This window comes from Anomaloglossus baeobatrachus, chromosome 1 (genome assembly GCF_048569485.1).
Source record: "Anomaloglossus baeobatrachus isolate aAnoBae1 chromosome 1, aAnoBae1.hap1, whole genome shotgun sequence".
NCBI lineage: Eukaryota > Metazoa > Chordata > Amphibia > Anura > Aromobatidae > Anomaloglossus > Anomaloglossus baeobatrachus.
In genome coordinates this window covers 526,638,372-526,661,159 of record NC_134353.1, presented here as the reverse complement: position 1 = coordinate 526,661,159, position 22,788 = coordinate 526,638,372, and the positions used below count along the sequence as shown (strand labels likewise).

Here is a 22,788-nt window from a genome sequence, read left to right as displayed (position 1 = left end):
TGATACTGCGCAGTGTACAGGACACATTCACAGGTAACCAGGACAGGGCCGATGTTAGATTAAGGGTTATTATTGGGGTTTGATATTACACCCGATGACCCTATAAGTCAGACATGTAAAGGCTATATCTTTATTATTGTACCGTCATGGATATTTATAAAGTGCAGCTTATATCTAGAAGAATCACAACAGGCAATGAGGTTCCTTAATTCTACATGTTTATAGTAGAGGTACTGCTGTGAGTCCTAGAATATTACTATCTTCTCTAATAGGATGGAGGATGAAGACTATATGGATGACAATGAGGATAATGAAGAATACCCAGATGAGATGAAAGATATGAACATCTACCCGGATGAGATGGAGGATATCGATGACTACCCGGATGATATGGAGGATATTTACAACTACCCAGATGAAATGGAGGACATGAATGACTTCTTGGATGAGATGTATGTTTTCCATACTAGGATCCCTGAAAGTGACTGTTGTCCCAATATCTGGGGTTAATCCTCTCTACTCGGTCACCAGAGAAGCTTCGTACAATCACAGAAAAATGGCAATCTGTTTGGTTGTTATGAAGTTTTGATGAATGAACATCTATTTTTTCTTATCATTTTATAACAGTACATGTCTTATTTTTCTTTTATATTTCTTAAACAGATGGAAAAAGACCGTGATGGAGACCGAGATCTATTTCGGGTAATTATGTTATAGAGTTATGCCCCTATGTCTTTAGGTGTAACTATAGGAGTCTCCCTGTACAGTGGTATAGAGGTGTAATCCTGGGGTGAGTGGGTGCCAGAGGTGTAGCTAGAAAGGGGAAGGGGTCACACAAAACACATCGGAGTGGTGTCCTGTAACCATGATTACCACTATGGTGTCCCCCCTAATCAAAATGGGTAAAGGGGGAACTGAGTAGATGGTCATTACTGAGAAAATCGGGATATAAACTATTAGAAATGAAAAACACTAAATTTGTTTCTCCAGTTTCCACCGGAGTGATTTTTATAGATTTCAGCCATTTTTGCGTACCTTTTGCAAAACATACAACTTTTTCCGCAAAAATAGTTGACAGCAGAAAAAAAAAATCACTTTCGGCATAGAGTAAAATTCATGAATTATTTGCGCCATTTTGATGAATTGGATACAAAACGACATCAACATAAAACACAAGTCAAGAAAGAAAAGTCATTTAAAAAAATATGTAAATGATGAATCGGCCCCGTGTTTTTATATAGAAGAGACGTATTATATAGATAACAATCTCATGAGAATTCAGTTTCCTTCATCTTATCTGAGTCTGTATTTTCTCTTCCAGGCCCATTGACTTTGGAAAATTGACATCATTGCCCACACTTGAGACAATACCGTAAGTCTGTACAACAAGCGAAATTATGGTATACTTACACTGATGCTGGTAATGGTTCTCACATATTCCTAATATCAGCCATTAGAGTAAGGCACTTCTGCCATTTTGGGTGTGTATATATATTGTGAGGTAGCGTGGTCGGCTGCGCGGCAGAAGACACGGGATCCAGGCACCAATGGTCACAGCACACGGTTTATTGCACAAACAAAGTCCAAAACAGCACACAACACGTTCCGGAATGTCCTCCTCCTGGACCAACAAGCCAGGTTCCAGAAATGGCTCACATGTTTTTCTTTGGCAGAAACTCAGGGAGTTGTGTTCACTCCCTCACACTAGGGGCCCACGCCCATGTTCCTGTTTCCTTTTAACCCTCCATTCAGCCTGCAGGGAAACAGCATTAACCCTGGAGTGGAGTTGCTTTCTATACATGGAGGGAGCACAACCGGCCGTCATAGACAACCCCGGTCACAGTCTCACATACCCCCCCCTCAGTTCAAGCGTGCGGGGTTGAACTCCCGCCATCAAACACGGGCCGCAGGACAAGGCATCGGCGTTGCCCTGCAACCTACCGGCCCGGTGTTCAACCGTAAACCAGAAGTTCTGTAGAGAAAGGAACCACCGGGTAACCCGGGCATTCCGTTCCTTGGCGGACCTCATCCAGACCAGCGGAGAGTGATCAGTCACCAAGCGAAACTGCCGCCCCAGCAGGTAATAGCGTAGGGACTCCAAGGCCCACTTGATCGCCAGGCACTCCTTCTCCACTACGCTATAATTCCGCTCGGGAGGGGTGAGCTTCCTACTTAAGAAGGTGACGGGGTGTTCCTCCCGCTGAACCACCTGAGACAGCACTGCCCCCAGGCCGACCTCAGAGGCGTCAGTCTGTACTATGAACTCCTTCCGGAAATCAGGGTTGACAAGAACGGGCTGTCCGCACAGGACCCCCTTCAGGGCCCGGAAGGAGTCCTCGGCCTGCGGAGTCCAGCGCACCATGACGGACTTCTTGCCTTTGAGAAGGTCCGTCAAGGGGGCTGATGGTCCCGCAAAATTTTTTACAAACCTCCTGTAGTACCCCACGATACCCAGGAAGGCCCTAACCTGCTTCGTGGTCAGGGGTCTAGGCCACTTCTGGATCGCCTCAACTTTGTTAATTTGGAGCTTAATCACTCCTTGGCCTATTACGTAGCCCAAGTAGCGGGCTTCCGTGAGCCCCAACGCACATTTCTTGGGATTGGCTGTCAATCCGGCTGTTCGGAGCGCGTTCACCACCGCTTGTACCTGTTCCAAGTGGGTCTGCCACTCGGAGCTGTAAATAATGATGTCATCAATGTACGCTGATGCATACGCCTGGTGGGGTTCCAGCACCAAGTCCATCAACCTCTGGAACGTGGCTGGAGCGCCATGTAACCCAAAAGGCAAGACAACATAGTGGAAGAGACCCTCCGGCGTAACAAAAGCGGTTTTCTCCTTGGCGGACTCCGTCAGTGGCACCTGCCAGTACCCCTTGGTCAGGTCGAGCGTGGTGAAATATCGCGCCTGTCCCAGCCTATCAATCAGCTCATCCACCCGGGGCATGGGGTAGAGATCGAACTTGGATATTTCGTTCAATCTCCTAAAGTCATTGCAGAACCTTAAGGAGCCATCGGGTTTTGGTATTAGGACAATGGGACTAGCCCATTCACTCCGGGATTTTTCGATGACCCCCAGGCGTAGCATTGTCTTCACTTCCTCTGATATGGCTTGTCTTCGAGCCTCCGGCACCCGGTATGGCTTCAGGCGTACCTTCAGGTGAGGCTCGGTGACAATGTCATGTCGTATCAGACTGGTCCTACCAGGCAGCTCGGAGAAGACATCAGGGTTCTGCTGAACCAGCCGTCTGGCCTCTCACCTCTGTTGCTTGGTGAGGGCTTCTCCAATCCTTACTTCCGGTTCGTCCTCTCCGGGGGTCGCTGGAGCCGGGTTTGAACGACCCGAAGAGGAGGGAGATGGGGGAAAAATCAACCATCAGGCTTTCCCGTTCCTGCCAAGGTTTTAACAGGTTGACATGGTATATTTGTTCAGGTTTCCACCTACCGGGCTGCAATACCTTATAGTTGACCACCCCAATTCTTTCCTTTATCTCGTAGGGGCCTTGCCACTGAGCCAGGAATTTATTCTCTGCCGTGGTGACCAATACCAGCACCCGATCCCCGGGGTTAAAGGTCCGCACGGTGGCTTGTCTATTGTAGCGGCCGCTTTGCGCGGCCTGAGCCTCCTGTAAATGCTCCTTCACAATTGGCATGACCGCGCTTATGCGGTTCTGCATTCCTAAAATGTGTTCAATCACACTTTTATGGGGGGTGGGCTCCTGCTCCCATGTTTCCTTTGCCAGGTCCAACAATCCCCGGGGATGTCACCCGTATAACAACTCAAAAGGCGAAAACCCCGTGGATGCCTGTGGCACCTCTCGGATGGCAAACATCAAATAGGGAAGCATCATGTCCCAGTCTTTCCCGTCTTTGGAAATCACCCTTTTGAGCATGGTTTTCAGGGTTTTATTGAATCGCTCGACTAAACCGTCCATTTGAGGATGATACACAGACGTACGCAACTGCTTGATCTGGAGTAGCCGGCATAGCTCTTTGGTCACTTTAGACATGAATGGGGTCCCCTGATCCGTAAGGATCTCCTTGGGCAACCCCACCCGGCAGAACACAGCAAACAACTCCCGAGCTATAAGCTTCGCTGCAGTATGTCTGAGAGGTATCGCCTCTGGATACCGGGTGGCATAGTCAACGATCACTAGGATGTGTTGCTGCCCTCGAGCGGACTTTACGAGGGGCCCCACCAGATCCATCCCTATCCGTTCAAAAGGGACTTCTATAATGGGTAACGGTACCAACGGACTGCGAAAGTGGGCCAGGGGTGCGGTAAGCTGACACTCCGGGCAGGTTTCGCAGAACCGTTTTACCTCCCCAAAGACCCCGGGCCAATAGAACCTTTGCAATATTCGCTCCTGCATTTTCTTGACCCCTAGGTGGCCACTCATCAGGTGTTTATGAGCCAAGTCGAGGACCCGCCGGCGATACGGCTGGGGCACCACCAACTGCTCTACCCCCACGCCCCGTATTTCATCTACCCGGTAGAGTAAATCCTGCTTAAGAGCGAAATGGGGGTACCTTACCTGGGCACCGGGCAGCTGTGCCACCCCGTCAACCACTGTCACCCGACTCCGGGCATGTATTAATGTAGGGTCCTGGAGTTGGGCTGTCCCAAATGTATCTGGGGACGCCTCCAACTCCGGGATGGGCTCGACCATCTCAGCCTCTCCTGCCAATACCTCTAAGGGTGACCTATCGGGTTCACATTCTGTCCCTATCATGGGGACCCCTACGGCAGGCGTCCCAGATTCGGGATTGTCGGGCTCAGGTCCCGGACTGTCCAATACCTGAGGGGACTTAGGAGGCCCCTTCCATAGAGTCCAAAAATACGGCAGATCCCTTCCTAGGATCACGTCATAGGGAAGAGAGTTCATAAGTCCCACCTCATGTTGCACCTGACCGCAGGGTGCTGTGATGGTGACAACCCCCGTGGGATAGTCTCGGCGGTCCCCATGTATGCAAACCACCCCCACTGTACGTCCTGTGGCCTTTACTTCAGCCATTAGGGTTGATCGCACAAGGGTTACTAAGCTTCCGGAATCCAACAAGCCGGTAACCGGACATCCATTCACCTGTATTTGGCACAAGTGGGGCTCAGTCTCCGGGGAGACAAGGTCTGCGGTACTCACCGCCTGAGCATACATTGAACCCCGCCGGGTAACCCCACAATCCATGGGCTCCGTGGTGAGTGGACACTGGGCTTCCATATGTCCAACCCGCTGGCACCGCAACATCTAATAGGGAAGGAAACCCCCTTGATGAGTTGTCGTTTAGGGTACATAGCCTTCCGGACCTCAGGGACGGCGGGCGCGGCCTCAGACGGGACGGTAGCGGACTCCCGCACCGGTGTCAGCGGTGGGTCCTTGGCCCGAGGCTGGGAGGGGCCGGACCGACGGGCGGCACGCAAACTCTCAGTGTCCCGTATCAAGTCCTGCGTAGCCACATGCCGCTCCACCAGGCACACTAATTGGTCCAGGGTACTTGGGTCGCCCTGTCCTACCCACCGTTGAATGGTGACGGGTAAAGTGCGCACAAAGCGATCAACCACTACCCTCTCCACCATTTGCGCAGGGCTCAGTGTCAGGCTGCAACCACTTCTTTACCAGATGCAACAAGTCATAGGCCTGGGAGTGTACGGGTTTGACTTCCTCATAGAACCACTGATTTACCCGCTGAGCCCGTACATAGGTATTCACTCCCAACCGAGCAAGTATTTCGGCTTTCAGGGTCTCATATTCTATGGCGTCCTCGGTACAGAGGTCCAGGTACGCTTTTTGGGGCTCCCCCGTCAGATAGGGCGACAATACCTCAGCCCACTGGGGGGTCGGCAGCTTCTCCCGCTCGGCCACCCACTCAAACACCGCCAGGAACGCTTCCACATCATCCCCCGGGGTCATCTTTTGCAACGCTTGTCTCACCGCTTTCCGGACGCTGCTGTCGTCACCCGGTCCTGGGGTTGTTGCTGCCGGTCCGGCACGGATCGACTTGGCCAGGAGAACCATCGGGACTTGGTGCCTTTGTTCCTGCAATTGCAAGGAGTGCTGGTGCTGTTGCTGCTGACGATCCAACGACCGGAGCAGGTGTGCATTGGTCTGTTGTTGCTGTGCATTAGCCTGAGCCAGCTGCTTTAGTATGTCCTCCATGGCGTCGCCGGGTTTGGGCTGTAGTATAGCCGCTCGAATCCAGGACATGCGCTACTACGTCACCAGGGATGGATGCTACACCTCGCCGGGCTGGCATGCCCGCATTCTCCACCATCTGTGAGGTAGCGTGGTCGGCTGCGCGGCAGAAGACACGGGATCCAGGCACCAATGGTCACAGCACACGGTTTATTGCACAAACAAAGTCCAAAACAGCACACAACACGTTCCGGAATGTCCTCCTCCTGGACCAACAAGCCAGGTTCCAGAAATGGCTCACATGTGTTTCTTTGGCAGAAACTCAGGGAGTTGTGTTCACTCCCTCACACTAGGGGCCCACGCCCATGTTCCTGTTTCCTTTTAACCCTCCTTTCAGCCTGCAGGGAAACAGCATTAACCCTGGAGTGGAGTTGCTTTCTATACATGGAGGGAGCACAACCGGGGCGAGACGTACCGGCCGTACATACATATATATATATATATATATATATATATATATATATATATATATATATATATATACACGCTATATGTTTCTATTAAGTAAAAGGTCCAAAGTTATAGTATTTATACTGTACGTGATAAAGTTAAATATGGGATGTCACTCCTGAACACTCCTGTACATTTCTTTATCAATATCCTTAAGTATGCAAATCATCAAGATCCACTGGTGGCAGCTCCCTTACCATCCAGCTTACCAACCCATGATGTCCCAGATATGATCGATGGGAGATAAGTGCAGTGAGGAGTCCTGCTTTTCTCTTAGACACAGTGATAGCCGAAAAATTAGTTTTAGGATTATGGGTACAATGCCATAAAGAAGCCTTCACAAGTGAAAATGAACCAGGATCTGTTTTAAAACACAATGCCAGGCCACACATTGCCTATGCTACTGTGAGCAGCTTACATGGCCTGTCGAGCATATCTGGGATGTCATTGGTCAGAAAATGCAAAGGCAGCTGCCAGAAGCGGATATTGATGATTTACATGAGAAAGTGTGTTCAGGGTAGCAGAACATTCCCCAGTCCACCATTAATAACATGCCAAGGTGTCTAAGTAGATGTATTTCTGCACGTGCAGCTCATGCTCCATCCTGAGTAAAACGAGGTGTTCAAAACTTTTTTCCAGTTTTTCATCATTTCCATATCAATAATATGTCGATTTTCATAACTCCATGATTTTTCCTTCTTGGTGTTGCAATTTCCATGTTGTGGAGTGTATATTATGTGCTTTTGAATAGTGAGGAAGATGAGGAGGAAGATGGATTTGAGGACTATAATGGAGACAGTCAAGATATAGGACATTGTGAGATGGATACAGATAAAGAAAGCGGATATGATAACATCAGTGGGTAAGTAAAGAATGCAGCTACCATCAACTAATTATGTACAAACACTATAGATGGGTATAGGACCTTAATTGATGACTTTTCCTAGGGCGAGCTGCATACATAGGGCAAGATACGCTTACTTTATCATATAATTGTGCCCCGGCAGACTCCCTTTAACCTATTAATGCTTTATGATGTACATATCAGTCATGAGCACATGTCACCTAGTGCCCCATGATGGATATCTGTGCCATACTGATTGCATGGTACAGCGTCTCTACCTGTGCGATCAGCTGCAGGAGCGCAACTGATATAGACGGCTGGTCACCTCTGTAACTGCTGGAATTGGTGTTCTGACCAATCCTAGCTGTGCTGCTGTCAATAGTGACAGTGGCACAGAAGGAGATTACTCTGTTAGCCCATTGGCACCCACAGCACCAATCGGTATAGCCAGTGGGTTGATATGGCACCCAGAGACTTGGCAAAGACCTCCAGGTCTGCCATGTACCAGATCCCAACAGAGGCAGGGCCTTATAGATGACCTGTCAGTGAAGGAATGAAGGGACAGTATAATACACAGCACTGCTTGACCAATGCTGTGTATTACTAATGCGATCATAAGATCTCATGTTCAAGTCCCCTTCATGGACTAAGAAATGTCATAAAAATTGCTTTTAAATTATTTAAAAAAATGTAAAAACACCCTCCTCAAAATTCCAGTTTTCACAATTAAAAAATTGGTTTAATCTGTAAAAATAAAAAACGTACGTTGTAAACAGCTATTATTATAGTATTGTCTCATCTGCAACATGTACTATAAGACTATCATTATTTATCCTGAACACAGCTAAAAATAAAAGAAACAATGCCATAATTACCATTTTTGTACATCACTCTACATTATATACTCATAAATAGTGATTAAAAAGTGTGATATCCCCAAATAGTGCCAATAATTACTACAGCCGGTTATGCAACTACCCGGATGAGATGGAGGATATTTCTAACTACCCGGATGAGATGGAGGATATTTACAACTACCCGGAAGAAATTGAGGACATGGACAACTACCCGGATGAAATGGAGGACATGGATGACTTCTTGGATGAGATGTATGTGTTGCATACTAGGATCCCTGAAAGTGACTGTTGTCCCATTATCTGGGGTTAATCCGCACTCTACTCAGTCACCAGAAAAGCTTCTTACAATCACAGAAAAATGGCAATCTGTTTGGTTGTTATGAAGTTTTGATGAATGAACATCTATTTTTTCTTATCATTTTATAACAGTACATGTCTTATTTTTCTTTTATATTTCTTAAACAGATGGAAAAAGACTGTGACGGAGACCGAGATCTATTTCCGGTAATTATGTTATAGAGTTATGCCCCTATGTCTTTAGGTGTAACTATAGGAGTCTCCCTGTACAGTGGTATAGAGGTGTAATCCTGGGGTGAGTGGGTGCTAGAGGTGTACCGCCCTGAGAGGGGCCCGGACGCTTCTTCCGCTTCCTCGGGCCGAGCCGCTCGAGGTCCGGGCTCGGGCTGTCGGTGGCACGAGCGCCTCCAGACCGGGGGCCACGTCACTCTTGTTAAGGGGAGTAGGCGGTGGGAGGATGGTGGTCGTGTAACGGGTCGTGACGCCACCCACGGGTCGTGGTGACGGGAGAAGCACCACCGCTGTGGCTGAAATAATGTCGGGCTCGTCCGGGATCGGTGCTGCGGCCGCAGCCGAGATGTTAGCCCCTCCATGGGTAGGGGCGGTGTGTCCCGGGGCCCGGTGGGGGACTGTGAGGGTTGGTGGTTGTTGTAGTCTGGGTGCAGGACGCCGTGCCGCGATGTAGTGCATCGTGCCCGGATGGCACTGGTGTACTCACAATTAATTCACACTGAGTCACTGGTAAACCAAAGTTCGGTAGTGGTCGGTCCCCGCGGCTGGCTATTGATGTCTCCTGTGGGGTTGATGGTGGCCCCTTTTCCCGTGCACCTCTGGATGTTTGTGTTTCGGCCCCCCCCTGTCTAAGCAGTGGTGGCCCGCTCCCCGGCGTTGAGCTGCCGGAGGAGCCCTCGGGTGCCCGCAGGCGCTGGCCAGTTGGGTGTTTGGCCCTTGGCGGTGGCGCTCACCCGATCTCCGTGGGCTTTTGCCTTCTTTCAGGACTTTGGTTGTGGATGAACCCCTGAGGTCCGGCCAGCAATCAGTCAATTTGCCTATACTCAGTGGCTTCTAAGCTAGGACGGGGTCTGAGTACCCTTCTGTTTGGTGCTCCGGTACACGTTTGACTCCCCGGTTCGGGACCGGCGGGCCACAACCCAGGCCCGGTCCGTACGGTTCCGCTGGTTGCTGTACCGGTACTCCTGCAGACGGCCACCACCGCCTGCCTGTCTGACGTTTTCCAAGGGGCCCAGGCTCTTACCCGGGTCCCTGACAGCTCTGCAACTCCTAACATTAAGGAATAACGTTTGGAACTCCATTCTATGTCTGAACTGGGTGCAAAAAACCTAAAAAACATCACTATGGGGAGATAAGGTATGCACACCAGTGACTATGGAAGGGGAATACATGGAATAGCAGAAACTGCTGTGTGAATACTGACATGAAAAATTCAATAGCTATTTGTAAGAATGAAATGTGAAAAATGGAACCTGCATTACTGCCATGAATATATGAATAAAGAGAAATTTAGCTACTGAATTGATCAATGCAGAAGAGCCCCAACACTACGCCAAAGTATTTCTCTACGTTGGGGTCCCTAGCTTGTGTGTGTCCTCTCATGCAGTTAAAAAACTTACCGTGTATGGGACGCTGAGACCCAGGCTATATATACGATGTGGATTGGCAATAGGTGTGTGTGGGGAGGGTTCACAAACGAAAAACTACTAACATTAAGGAATAACGTTTGGAACTCCATTCTATGTCTGAACTGGGTGCAAAAAACCTAAAAAACATCACTATGGGGAGATAAGGTATGCACACCAGTGACTATGGAAGGGGAATACATGGAATAGCAGAAACTGCTGTGTGAATACTGACATGAAAAATTCAATAGCTATTTGTAAGAATGAAATGTGAAAAATGGAACCTGCATTACTGCCATGAATATATGAATAAAGAGAAATTTAGCTACTGAATTGATCAATGCAGAAGAGCCCCAACACTACGCCAAAGTATTTCTCTACGTTGGGGTCCCTAGCTTGTGTGTGTCCTCTCATGCAGTTAAAAAACTTACCGTGTATGGGACGCTGAGACCCAGGCTATATATACGATGTGGATTGGCAATAGGTGTGTGTGGGGAGGGTTCACAAACGAAAAACTACTAACATTAAGGAATAACGTTTGGAACTCCATTCTATGTCTGAACTGGGTGCAAAAAACCTAAAAAACATCACTATGGGGAGATAAGGTATGCACACCAGTGACTATGGAAGGGGAATACATGGAATAGCAGAAACTGCTGTGTGAATACTGACATGAAAAATTCAATAGCTATTTGTAAGAATGAAATGTGAAAAATGGAACCTGCATTACTGCCATGAATATATGAATAAAGAGAAATTTAGCTACTGAATTGATCAATGCAGAAGAGCCCCAACACTACGCCAAAGTATTTCTCTACGTTGGGGTCCCTAGCTTGTGTGTGTCCTCTCATGCAGTTAAAAAACTTACCGTGTATGGGACGCTGAGACCCAGGCTATATATACGATGTGGATTGGCAATAGGTGTGTGTGGGGAGGGTTCACAAACGAAAAACTACTAACATTAAGGAATAACGTTTGGAACTCCATTCTATGTCTGAACTGGGTGCAAAAAACCTAAAAAACATCACTATGGGGAGATAAGGTATGCACACCAGTGACTATGGAAGGGGAATACATGGAATAGCAGAAACTGCTGTGTGAATACTGACATGAAAAATTCAATAGCTATTTGTAAGAATGAAATGTGAAAAATGGAACCTGCATTACTGCCATGAATATATGAATAAAGAGAAATTTAGCTACTGAATTGATCAATGCAGAAGAGCCCCAACACTACGCCAAAGTATTTCTCTACGTTGGGGTCCCTAGCTTGTGTGTGTCCTCTCATGCAGTTAAAAAACTTATGCAGTTAAAAAACTTACCGTGTATGGGACGCTGAGACCCAGGCTATATATACGATGTGGATTGGCAATAGGTGTGTGTGGGGAGGGTTCACAAACGAAAAACTACTAACATTAAGGAATAACGTTTGGAACTCCATTCTATGTCTGAACTGGGTGCAAAAAACCTAAAAAACATCACTATGGGGAGATAAGGTATGCACACCAGTGACTATGGAAGGGGAATACATGGAATAGCAGAAACTGCTGTGTGAATACTGACATGAAAAATTCAATAGCTATTTGTAAGAATGAAATGTGAAAAATGGAACCTGCATTACTGCCATGAATATATGAATAAAGAGAAATTTAGCTACTGAATTGATCAATGCAGAAGAGCCCCAACACTACGCCAAAGTATTTCTCTACGTTGGGGTCCCTAGCTTGTGTGTGTCCTCTCATGCAGTTAAAAAACTTACCGTGTATGGGACGCTGAGACCCAGGCTATATATACGATGTGGATTGGCAATAGGTGTGTGTGGGGAGGGTTCACAAACGAAAAACTACTAACATTAAGGAATAACGTTTGGAACTCCATTCTATGTCTGAACTGGGTGCAAAAAACCTAAAAAACATCACTATGGGGAGATAAGGTATGCACACCAGTGACTATGGAAGGGGAATACATGGAATAGCAGAAACTGCTGTGTGAATACTGACATGAAAAATTCAATAGCTATTTGTAAGAATGAAATGTGAAAAATGGAACCTGCATTACTGCCATGAATATATGAATAAAGAGAAATTTAGCTACTGAATTGATCAATGCAGAAGAGCCCCAACACTACGCCAAAGTATTTCTCTACGTTGGGGTCCCTAGCTTGTGTGTGTCCTCTCATGCAGTTAAAAAACTTACCGTGTATGGGACGCTGAGACCCAGGCTATATATACGATGTGGATTGGCAATAGGTGTGTGTGGGGAGGGTTCACAAACGAAAAACTACTAACATTAAGGAATAACGTTTGGAACTCCATTCTATGTCTGAACTGGGTGCAAAAAGCGTCCCATAGCCTGGGTCTCAGCGTCCCATACACGGTAAGTTTTTTAACTGCATGAGAGGACACACACAAGCTAGGGACCCCAACGTAGAGAAATACTTTGGCGTAGTGTTGGGGCTCTTCTGCATTGATCAATTCAGTAGCTAAATTTCTCCTTATTCATATATTCATGGCAGTAATGCAGGTTCCATTTTTCACATTTCATTCTTACAAATAGCTATTGAATTTTTCATGTCAGTATTCACACAGCAGTTTCTGCTATTCCATGTATTCCCCTTCCATAGTCACTGGTGTGCATACCTTATCTCCCCATAGTGATGTTTTTTAGGTTTTTTGCACCCAGTTCAGACATAGAATGGAGTTCCAAACGTTATTCCTTAATGTTAGTAGTTTTTCGTTTGTGAACCCTCCCCACACACACCTATTGCCAATCCACATCGTATATATAGCCTGGGTCTCAGCGTCCCATACACGGTAAGTTTTTTAACTGCATAAGTTTTTTAACTGCATGAGAGGACACACACAAGCTAGGGACCCCAACGTAGAGAAATACTTTGGCGTAGTGTTGGGGCTCTTCTGCATTGATCAATTCAGTAGCTAAATTTCTCTTTATTCATATATTCATGGCAGTAATGCAGGTTCCATTTTTCACATTTCATTCTTACAAATAGCTATTGAATTTTTCATGTCAGTATTCACACAGCAGTTTCTGCTATTCCATGTATTCCCCTTCCATAGTCACTGGTGTGCATACCTTATCTCCCCATAGTGATGTTTTTTAGTTTTTTTGCACCCAGTTCAGACATAGAATGGAGTTCCAAACGTTATTCCTTAATGTTAGTAGTTTTTCGTTTGTGAACCCTCCCCACACACACCTATTGCCAATCCACATCGTATATATAGCCTGGGTCTCAGCGTCCCATACACGGTAAGTTTTTTAACTGCATGAGAGGACACACACAAGCTAGGGACCCCAACGTAGAGAAATACTTTGGCGTAGTGTTGGGGCTCTTCTGCATTGATCAATTCAGTAGCTAAATTTCTCTTTATTCATATATTCATGGCAGTAATGCAGGTTCCATTTTTCACATTTCATTCTTACAAATAGCTATTGAATTTTTCATGTCAGTATTCACACAGCAGTTTCTGCTATTCCATGTATTCCCCTTCCATAGTCACTGGTGTGCATACCTTATCTCCCCATAGCTCTGCAACTCCTGTCACTACTCTCTCCAGAACTTCACTGTTTGAACTTCCTGCCCCAGGACAGTAGTCTCCTCGGTGGGCGTGTCTTTCCGCCTGACTCCGCCCACCTGGTGTGCTCTACTTTCCCTGGAGGAGGCATCAGGTCTCCCTATCGGGTGACATGTACAGTTAGGTCCAGAAATATTTGGACAGTGACACAAGTTTTGTTATTTTAGCTGTTTACAAAAACATGTTCAGAAATACAATTATATATATAAAATGGGCTGAAAGTGCACACTCCCAGCTGCAATATGAGAGTTTTCACATCCAAATCGGAGAAAGGGTTTAGGAATCATAGCTCTGTAATGCATAGCCTCCTCTTTTTAAAGGGACCAAAAGTAATTGGACAAGCGACTCTAAGGGCTGCAATTAACTCTGAAGGCGTCTCCCTCGTTAACCTGTAATCAATGAAGTAGTTAAAAGGTCTGAGGTTGATTACAGGTGTGTGGTTTTGCATTTGGAAGCTGTTGCTGTGACCAGACAACATGCGGTCTAAGGAACTCTCAATTGAGGTGAAGCAGAACATCCTGAGGCTGAAAAAAAACAAAAAATCCATCAGAGAGATAGCAGACATGCTTGGAGTAGCAAAATCAACAGTCAGGTACATTCTGAGAAAAAAGGAATTGACTGGTGAGCTTGGGAACTCAAAAAGGCCTGGGCGTCCACGGATGACAACAGTGGTGGATGATCGCCGCATACTTTCTTTGGTGAAGAAGAACCCGTTCACAACATCAACTGAAGTCCAGAACACTCTCAGTGAAGTAGGTGTATCTGTCTCTAAGTCAACAGTAAAGAGAAGACTCCATGAAAGTAAATACAAAGGGTTCACATCTAGATGCAAACCATTCATCAATTCCAAAAATAGACAGGCCAGAGTTAAATTTGCTGAAAAAACACCTCATGAAGCCAGCTCAGTTCTGGAAAAGTATTCTATGGACAGATGAGACAAAGATCAACCTGTACCAGAATGATGGGAAGAAAAAAGTTTGGAGAAGAAAGGGAACGGCACATGATCCAAGGCACACCACATCCTCTGTAAAACATGGTGGAGGCAACGTGATGGCATGGGCATGCATGGCTTTCAATGGCACTGGGTCACTTGTGTTTATTGATGACATAACAGCAGACAAGAGTAGCCGGATGAATTCTGAAGTGTACCGGGATATACTTTCAGCCCAGATTCAGCCAAATGCCGCAAAGTTGATCGGACGGCGCTTCATAGTACAGATGGACAATGACCCCAAGCATACAGCCAAAGCTACCCAGGAGTTCATGAGTGCTAAAAAGTGGAACATTCTGCAATAGCCAAGTCAATCACCAGATCTTAACCCAATTGAGCATGCATTTCACTTGCTCAAATCCAGACTTAAGACGGAAAGACCCACAAACAAGCAAGACCTGAAGGCTGCGGCTGTAAAGGCCTGGCAAAGCATTAAGAAGGAGGAAACCCAGCGTTTGGTGATGTCCATGGGTTCCAGACTTAAGGCAGTGATTGCCTCCAAAGGATTCGCAACAAAATATTGCAAATAAAATTATTTTGTTTGGGTTTGGTTTATTTGTCCAATTACTTTTGACCTCCTAAAATGTGGAGTGTTTGTAAAGAAATGTGTACAATTCCTACAATTTCTATCAGATATTTTTGTTCAAACCTTCAAATTAAACGTTACAATCTGCACTTGAATTCTGTTGTAGAGGTTTCATTTCAATTCCAATGTGGTGGCATGCAGAGCCCAACTCGCGAAAATTGTGTCACTGTCCAAATATTTCTGGACCTAACTGTATGTGACCTCACAGGGGATGGGGGTGTGTGTGTATGTGGCTGATGTAATTACCTGTGACCCCTGGGGTCCAGGGCGTCACATACCCCCTTGGTTTAATGCAGACCGTCCGCGGGCTGCCCGACCAACTCCGGTTAATTTTTATTTTTCAAACTGTAAAACGGGAAAGAAAAACGGGAAAACACTTACAATTATAATAACATTTGTACAAACTATGGTTACTGAAGGTCTTCCCTTAACGGGAGGCATTTTACTTTAACATTTTAAACTTTATTAAATGGGAACGGGTCCATGTCCTTCCGCCTTTCCCACCCAATCAACCTAGCCTTGATGCTGCCCCTTAGAAATGGGCAGCACCCTTTTTCCCCAGTCCGGAAACAGGAACACTGTAGGTCTCCCAGGTGGGAACGGGTACAGTACAGCGCACCCGGCAGTTGTTAAAGGGCTCCCCGGAGGATAGTCACCGGTCCCGGTGGTGACCGGACCCCAGCCTGCTCTGCTGCGGGTCCTACCTCCAATCTGCCTCTCTGGAGGCCAATGGAATGGGAAGGCATGATAAAGGGGGGCAGGATAGGGAAATATTTACAAGATCAAAAGTTTTTGGGTGGCCGGCAAGTCCACGGCCTTGTCCATGAGAAGGCACTCACGCAACAGGGGTTTCAACATCACACAAGTCCCAATGGGGACGGGTCCTCTTAGCTGCAACGGATTTCCACTTACTCAGCGGGAGGTTCCTCTTCCTCAACCTCCACATCGGGGGTGTACGGTGGAGGAGGGGGCTGTCTGCCACTCCGGACATCTAGGGTAAACCAGCCCCTCTCCCCTCAGTGCCGGGTGTAGTGCACCAAGTCGCCGGGTAGGAGGTCACGGTCCGGGTGCCGAACGGGAGATAGCTGTTTACATCCCTTTGGGAAAAGAACACCTCCACTTCCAGACCGGGGTCGTACAAGAATCCCCAGCCCTTGTCCTTATTGAAGCTCCGGACCTGACCCTGGTGGGTGGGGCCTAGTACCCAGTAGCCAGCGTTCCTTAGGTGCTCCTTCCCCTCGATGGTACGGGCTAGCACCTCCTCTCTCTTCCTTTCACGGGCCGCAATCTCCCGACTCAACTGGCTGGGCTGCCGCTCCCAGTACGGTGGGTTTCCATACCCGGGGTCTGCTTCAGTGGGGGTCTGGCCCAGCCGGCGCTCTCCCATGTTGACCACTATCAACACCCTCGGAGGGGAGCGCCGCTGTGTCGCGGCCGGCTCTGCTGCCCTGCAGCTGCCTCCCCGCGGAACCTCAGCTGAGGCCCGCGACCCTGGAGCAGTGTATTTTGCCTTTGGGGCCTTCTTGGCCCAGCGGGTTGCTGGAGCCTGGGTACCTTTGGGTGCGGCCACTTCCGGAGCCCTCGGCATCGCCTCCGGTTCAGGTGCCGTCCGGTAACGGGCCTCTTCCGGCAACGGGCTCTGCGCGGCCGGGTTCCATTGCAGGTCCAGGCCTGCCTTCTCCAGTAACTTCCCATGAGCGCCCGGGACGTACTCAGTCACCGATGTTGGGGGTGGGGATACGGGTGGAGGAGCAGCAACCACTGTTGCGGGCAATGGAGGAGGTGGTATGGCGGGCAACAGCAGACCGAGCCCCTCAGCCGCGATGGCCGACCCCTCAAGGGCATAGGGACGTGGGCGCCTCCCCACCCTGCCAACACCATCATCCTCTCACGGGCCCGCACAGCAGCCACTATTTCCCCCATCTCCGCCGCCCAGTGCTCCACCAGGAAGCTCACCTGGTGCTGGAGGCGGCGACACATCTCCTCCGTCCGGGCCTTCACCCACGCCGCTGTTCCTTGCGCGGGCTCCAGGGTATCGGGACGCGGGACAGGAGGCGCCATGCTGCACAGTGTGGGTCCAGGAACGGAATGGATGCAGGGTCCTGGAGTCCTCGGTTACATCCGGCAGCCTTCTCGCCCGCCGCCCCCTTGGTTTTCTCTTAACACTCCTCTTCCGGGGGCGGGGCTTCTCTTTTCACGCCTTCACTGCTTGGCGAAGACGACTCGAGCGGGAAACTTTCGCGCCAAGATGGCGGGGCTTCAACTTTTTCGGCAGCATGCCGCTAACGGAAACTTCTAAGGCGCACTTTCCACAGGTAAGTGGACTGTCCGAATCCTGTTCGTGATGCCAGAAAGAGTATACGTGTACCGCCCTGAGAGGGGCCCGGCCGCTCCCTCCGCTTGCTCGGGCTGAGCCGCTTGAGGTCCGGGCTTGGGCCGTCAGTGGCACAAGCGCCTCCGGATAGGGGGCCACGTCACTCTTGTTAAGGGGAGTAGGCGGTGGGAGGATGGTGGTCGTGTAACGGGTCGTGACACCACCCACGGGTCGTGGTGACGGGAGAAGCACCACCGCTGCGGCTGAAGTAATGGCGGGCTCGTCCGGGATTGGTGTTTTGCGGCTGCAGCCGAGATGTTAGCCCCTCCGTGGGTAGAGGCGGTGTGTCCCGGGGCCCGGTGGGGGACTGTGAGGGTTGGTGGTTGTTGTAGTCGGGGTGCAGGGCGCCGTGCCGTGGTGTAGTGCGTCGTGGCCGGATGGCACTGGTGTACTCACGATTAATTCACACTGAGTCACTGGTAAACCAAAGTTCGGTAGTGGTCAGTCCCCGCGGCAGGTTGCTGATGTCCCCTGTGGGGTTGATGGTGGCCCCTTTTCCCGTGCACCTCTGGATGTTTGTGTTTCGGCCCCCCCTGCCTAAGCAGTGGTGGCCCGCTCCCCGGCGTTGAGCTGCCGGAGGAGCCCTTGGTTGCCCGCAGGTGCTGGCCCGTCGGGTGTTTGGCCCTTGGCGGTGGTGCTCACCCGGTCTCGGTGGGCTTTTGCCTTCTTTCAGGACTTTGGTTGTGGATGAACCCCTGAGGTCCGGCCAGCAATCAGTCAATTTGCCTATACTCAGTGGCTTCTAAGCTAGGACGGGGTCTGAGTACCCTTCTGTTTGGTGCTCCGGTACACGTTTGACTCCCCGGTTCGGGACCGGCAGGCCACAACCCAGGCCCGATCCATACGGTTCCGCCGGTTGCTGTACCGGTACTCCTGCAGACGTCCACCACCGCCTGCCTGATGTTTTCCAAGGTGCCCAGGCTCCTACCCGGGTCCCTGACAGCTCTGCAACTCCTGTCACTACTCTCTCCAGAACTGCACTGTTTGAACTTCCTGCCCCAGGACAGTAGTCTTCTCGGTGGGCGTGTCTTTCCGCCTGACTCCGCCCACCTGGTGTGCTCTACTTGCTTTGGGGGAGGCATCAGGTCTCCCTATCGGGTGACATGTATGTGACCTCACAGGGGATGGGGGTGTGTGTATGTGGCTGATGTAATTACCTGTGACCCCTGGGGTCCAGGGCGTCACAGAGGCGTAGCTAGAGGGGGGAAGGGGTCACACAAAACACATTGGAGTGGGGCCCTGTAACCATGATTACAACTATGGTGCCCACCCTAATCATAGTGGGTAAAGGGGGAACTGAGCAGATGATCATTACTGAGAAAATCAGGATATAAAGTTTTAGAAATGAAAAAAACACTAAATTTGTTTCTCCAGTTTCCCCCGGAGAGATTTTTATGGATGTCAGCCATTTTTGCATACCTTTTGCCAAACATACAACGTTTTCTACTAAAGAGTCACAAACATATTTGACAGCAAAAAAAAAAAGATCACTTTCGGCATAGAACAAAATTCATGAATCTTGCGCCATTTTGATGAATTGGACACAAAACGACATCAACATAAAACACAAGTCAAAAAAGAAAAGTCATTTAAAAAAAATGTAAATGATGAATCGGCCCCGTGTTTTTATATAGAAGAGACGTATAATATAGATAACAATCTCAGGAGGATTCAGTTTCTTTCACTTTATCTGAATCTGTATTTTCTCTTCCAGGCCCATTGATTTTGGAGACTTTACATTTCGGACTACACTTGAGACAATACTGTAAGTCTGTACATCAAGCGAATATATACTTACACTGATGCTGGTAATGATTCTCACATACTCCTAATATCAGCCATTAGAGTATTGTACTTCTGCCATTTTGTGTGTATATATATATATATATATATATATATATATATACACGCTATATGTTTCTATTAAGTAATAGATCCAAAGTTATAGTATTTATACTGTACGTGATAAAGTTAATTGTGGGTTGTCACTCCTGAACACTCCTGTACATTGGGTAATCAATATCCTTTGGTATGCAAATCATCAAGATCCACTAATGGCAGCTCCCTTACCATTAAGGCTGACATGATAAAGATAAAGCAATGACAGATATAGATATATTTCAGAAAGTCAGTGGGTAAGTATCCAGCTACAATAATAAGCCTAAAGTGAACTTCTTAGCACGATTTTATAATGCACAGTACAGACATTGCTGTAATGTCGCTTTAATACTGGGTACACTGACACCTTTGGTGAAGAAATCCACTTTCTGGTTCTATAACCATTTGTAGTTTTCTGATAATTATCTTTCGGTGCAAAGGGGCCAAACTGTACACTGGGTCTTCTCCTCCCTGTCTGTGATTCCCCAACCTCTACACCTACCTCCGGTCTGTGGATGACCTGCCTTCTCTGATTGATTCAGTAGTGACCTGTCATTCTCAGACGGGAGACAGGTGGAGGGGCCAGAGGAATCACAGACAGGGAGGAAAAAACCCAGTGCATTTTCCAGCCCCGTGCACCAAAATCTAATTAGCAGAAAACTTCAAATGGTTAAAGAAACACAAAGCCAATTTCTTCACCAAAGGTATTCATGTAATCAGTATCATAGTGCTTTTACATTTATGTCTTTAATCCACATTACTTAATCGTGCTGGCAGGTTCTTTTTAAAGAGATTTTCTTTTCCATTTTCAAAACCCCCCAATTGCAGTTTATTACTTTAAAAAACAACTGTGCTTTAGTCACCCTCCCGGGGTCCAGAGCCGAGTCTCCGCCGCTCTTCCTGGTGTCTGTTATTGGCTGCAGTGCTGACATATCAATAGCGCTGTCACCAATAATGGAGCTCAGCAGCTTTTGTTATGGAACAATTAGTGCTGCAACAATAACCGGGAGCGGAAACTCAGGCGCTGGACCCAGACAGGGTATGTAAAAACAGTTTGTGTCTTTAAAACCAACTGCAGCCTATAAAACAGGTTCTACAATGGAAAACCTCTTTAAGGTGTGGAGACGGCATATGTAACTACAGTTAGGTCCAGAAATATTTGGACAGTGACACAAGTTTTGTTATTTTAGCTGTTTACAAAAACATGTTCAGAAATACAATTATATATATAATATGGGCTGAAAGTGCACACTCCCAGCTGCAATATGAGAGTTTTCACATCCAAATCGGAGAAAGGGTTTAGGAATCATAGCTCTGTAATGCATAGCCTCCTCTTTTTCAAGGGACCAAAAGTAATTGGACAAGGGACTCTAAGGGCTGCAATTAACTCTGAAGGCATCTCCCTCGTTCACCTGTAATCAATGAAGTAGTTAAAAGGTCTGGGGTTGATTACAGTTGTGTGGTTTTGCATTTGGAAGCTGTTGCTGTGACCAGACAACATGCGGTCTAAGGAACTCTCAATTGAGGTGAAGCAGAACATCCTGAGGCTGAAAAAAAAGAAAAAATCCATCAGAGAGATAGCAGACATGCTTGGAGTAGCAAAATCAACAGTCGGGTACATTCTGAGAAAAAAGGAATTGACTGGTGAGCTTGGGAACTCAAAAAGGCCTGGGCGTCCACGGATGACAAAGTTGTGGATGATCGCCGCATACTTTCTTTGGTGAAGAAGAACCCGTTCACAACATCAACTGAAGTCCAGAACACTCTCAGTGAAGTAGGTGTATCTGTCTCTAAGTCAACAGTAAAGAGAAGACTCCATGAAAGTAAATACAAAGGGTTCATATCTAGATGCAAACCATTCATCAATTCCAAAAATAGACAGGCCAGAGTTAAATTTGCTGAAAAAACACCTCATGAAGCCAGCTCAGTTCTGGAAAAGTATTCTATGGACAGATGAGACAAAGATCAACCTGTACCAGAATGATGGGAAGAAAAAAGTTTGGAGAAGAAAGGGAACGGCACATGATCCAAGGCACACCACATCCTCTGTAAAACATGGTGGAGGCAACGTGATGGCATGGGCATGCATGGCTTTCAATGGCACTGGGTCACTTGTGTTTATTGATGACATAACAGCAGACAAGAGTAGCCGGATGAATTCTGAAGTGTACCGGGATATACTTTCAGCCCAGATTCAGCCAAATGCCGCAAAGTTGATCGGACGGCGCTTCATAGTACAGATGGACAATGACCCCAAGCATACAGCCAAAGCTACCCAGGAGTTCATGAGTGCTAAAAAGTGGAACATTCTGCAATAGCCAAGTCAATCACCAGATCTTAACCCAATTGAGCATGCATTTCACTTGCTCAAATCCAGACTTAAGACGGAAAGACCCACAAACAAGCAAGACCTGAAGGCTGCGGCTGTAAAGGCCTGGCAAAGCATTAAGAAGGAGGAAACCCAGCGTTTGGTGATGTCCATGGGTTCCAGACTTAAGGCAGTGATTGCCTCCAAAGGATTCGCAACAAAATATTGAAAATAAAAATATTTTGTTTGGGTTTGGTTTATTTGTCCAATTACTTTTGACCTCCTAAAATGTGGAGTGTTTGTAAAGAAATGTGTACAATTCCTACAATTTCTATCAGATATTTTTGTTCAAACCTTCAAATTAAACGTTACAATCTGCACTTGAATTCTGTTGTACAGGTTTCATTTCAAATCCAATGTGGTGGCATGCAGAGCCCAACTCGTGAAAATTGTGTCACTGTCCAAATATTTCTGGACCTAAGTGTATATCATGGTGTCATTCAGCGTCTGTATAGTGGCATCATTTAGTCACAGGAGGCCACAAGCACTTATATTAATGACGATTGTTTATGGCGTCTCTGGTGTGGAGGCTTCATGGATAAAATCTCTAGAACAACTCTGCAGAAACAAAAACCTTTTCTATGTTCTGTATTATTCATCAGTGAAGAAGAGGAAAAAGTCATTGAGGAAGGAGATGAAGCAAGACAGAATATGGGACGTGTGAAGATGAAAACACAGGCAGATAAGGATGAACTGGAAAATGCCAGTCGGTAAGTAGAGAAGGC

General features: G+C 47.5%; 1 protein-coding gene across 1 annotated transcript in view; it reads left to right on the top strand.

Moving 5' to 3' along the window:
- LOC142311089 (uncharacterized) overlaps positions 1–22,788 on the top strand; it is a 72,603-nt gene that overhangs the window by 43,900 nt on the left and 5,915 nt on the right. Inside the window, exons 19-26 of the mRNA XM_075349214.1 lie at positions 273–452; positions 664–702; positions 1,322–1,372; positions 7,390–7,500; positions 8,427–8,591; positions 8,805–8,843; positions 19,532–19,582; positions 22,666–22,773. Of these exons, the coding sequence (XP_075205329.1) occupies positions 273–452; positions 664–702; positions 1,322–1,372; positions 7,390–7,500; positions 8,427–8,591; positions 8,805–8,843; positions 19,532–19,582; positions 22,666–22,773 (744 nt within the window). The remainder of the gene's footprint in view (positions 1–272; positions 453–663; positions 703–1,321; positions 1,373–7,389; positions 7,501–8,426; positions 8,592–8,804; positions 8,844–19,531; positions 19,583–22,665; positions 22,774–22,788) is intronic.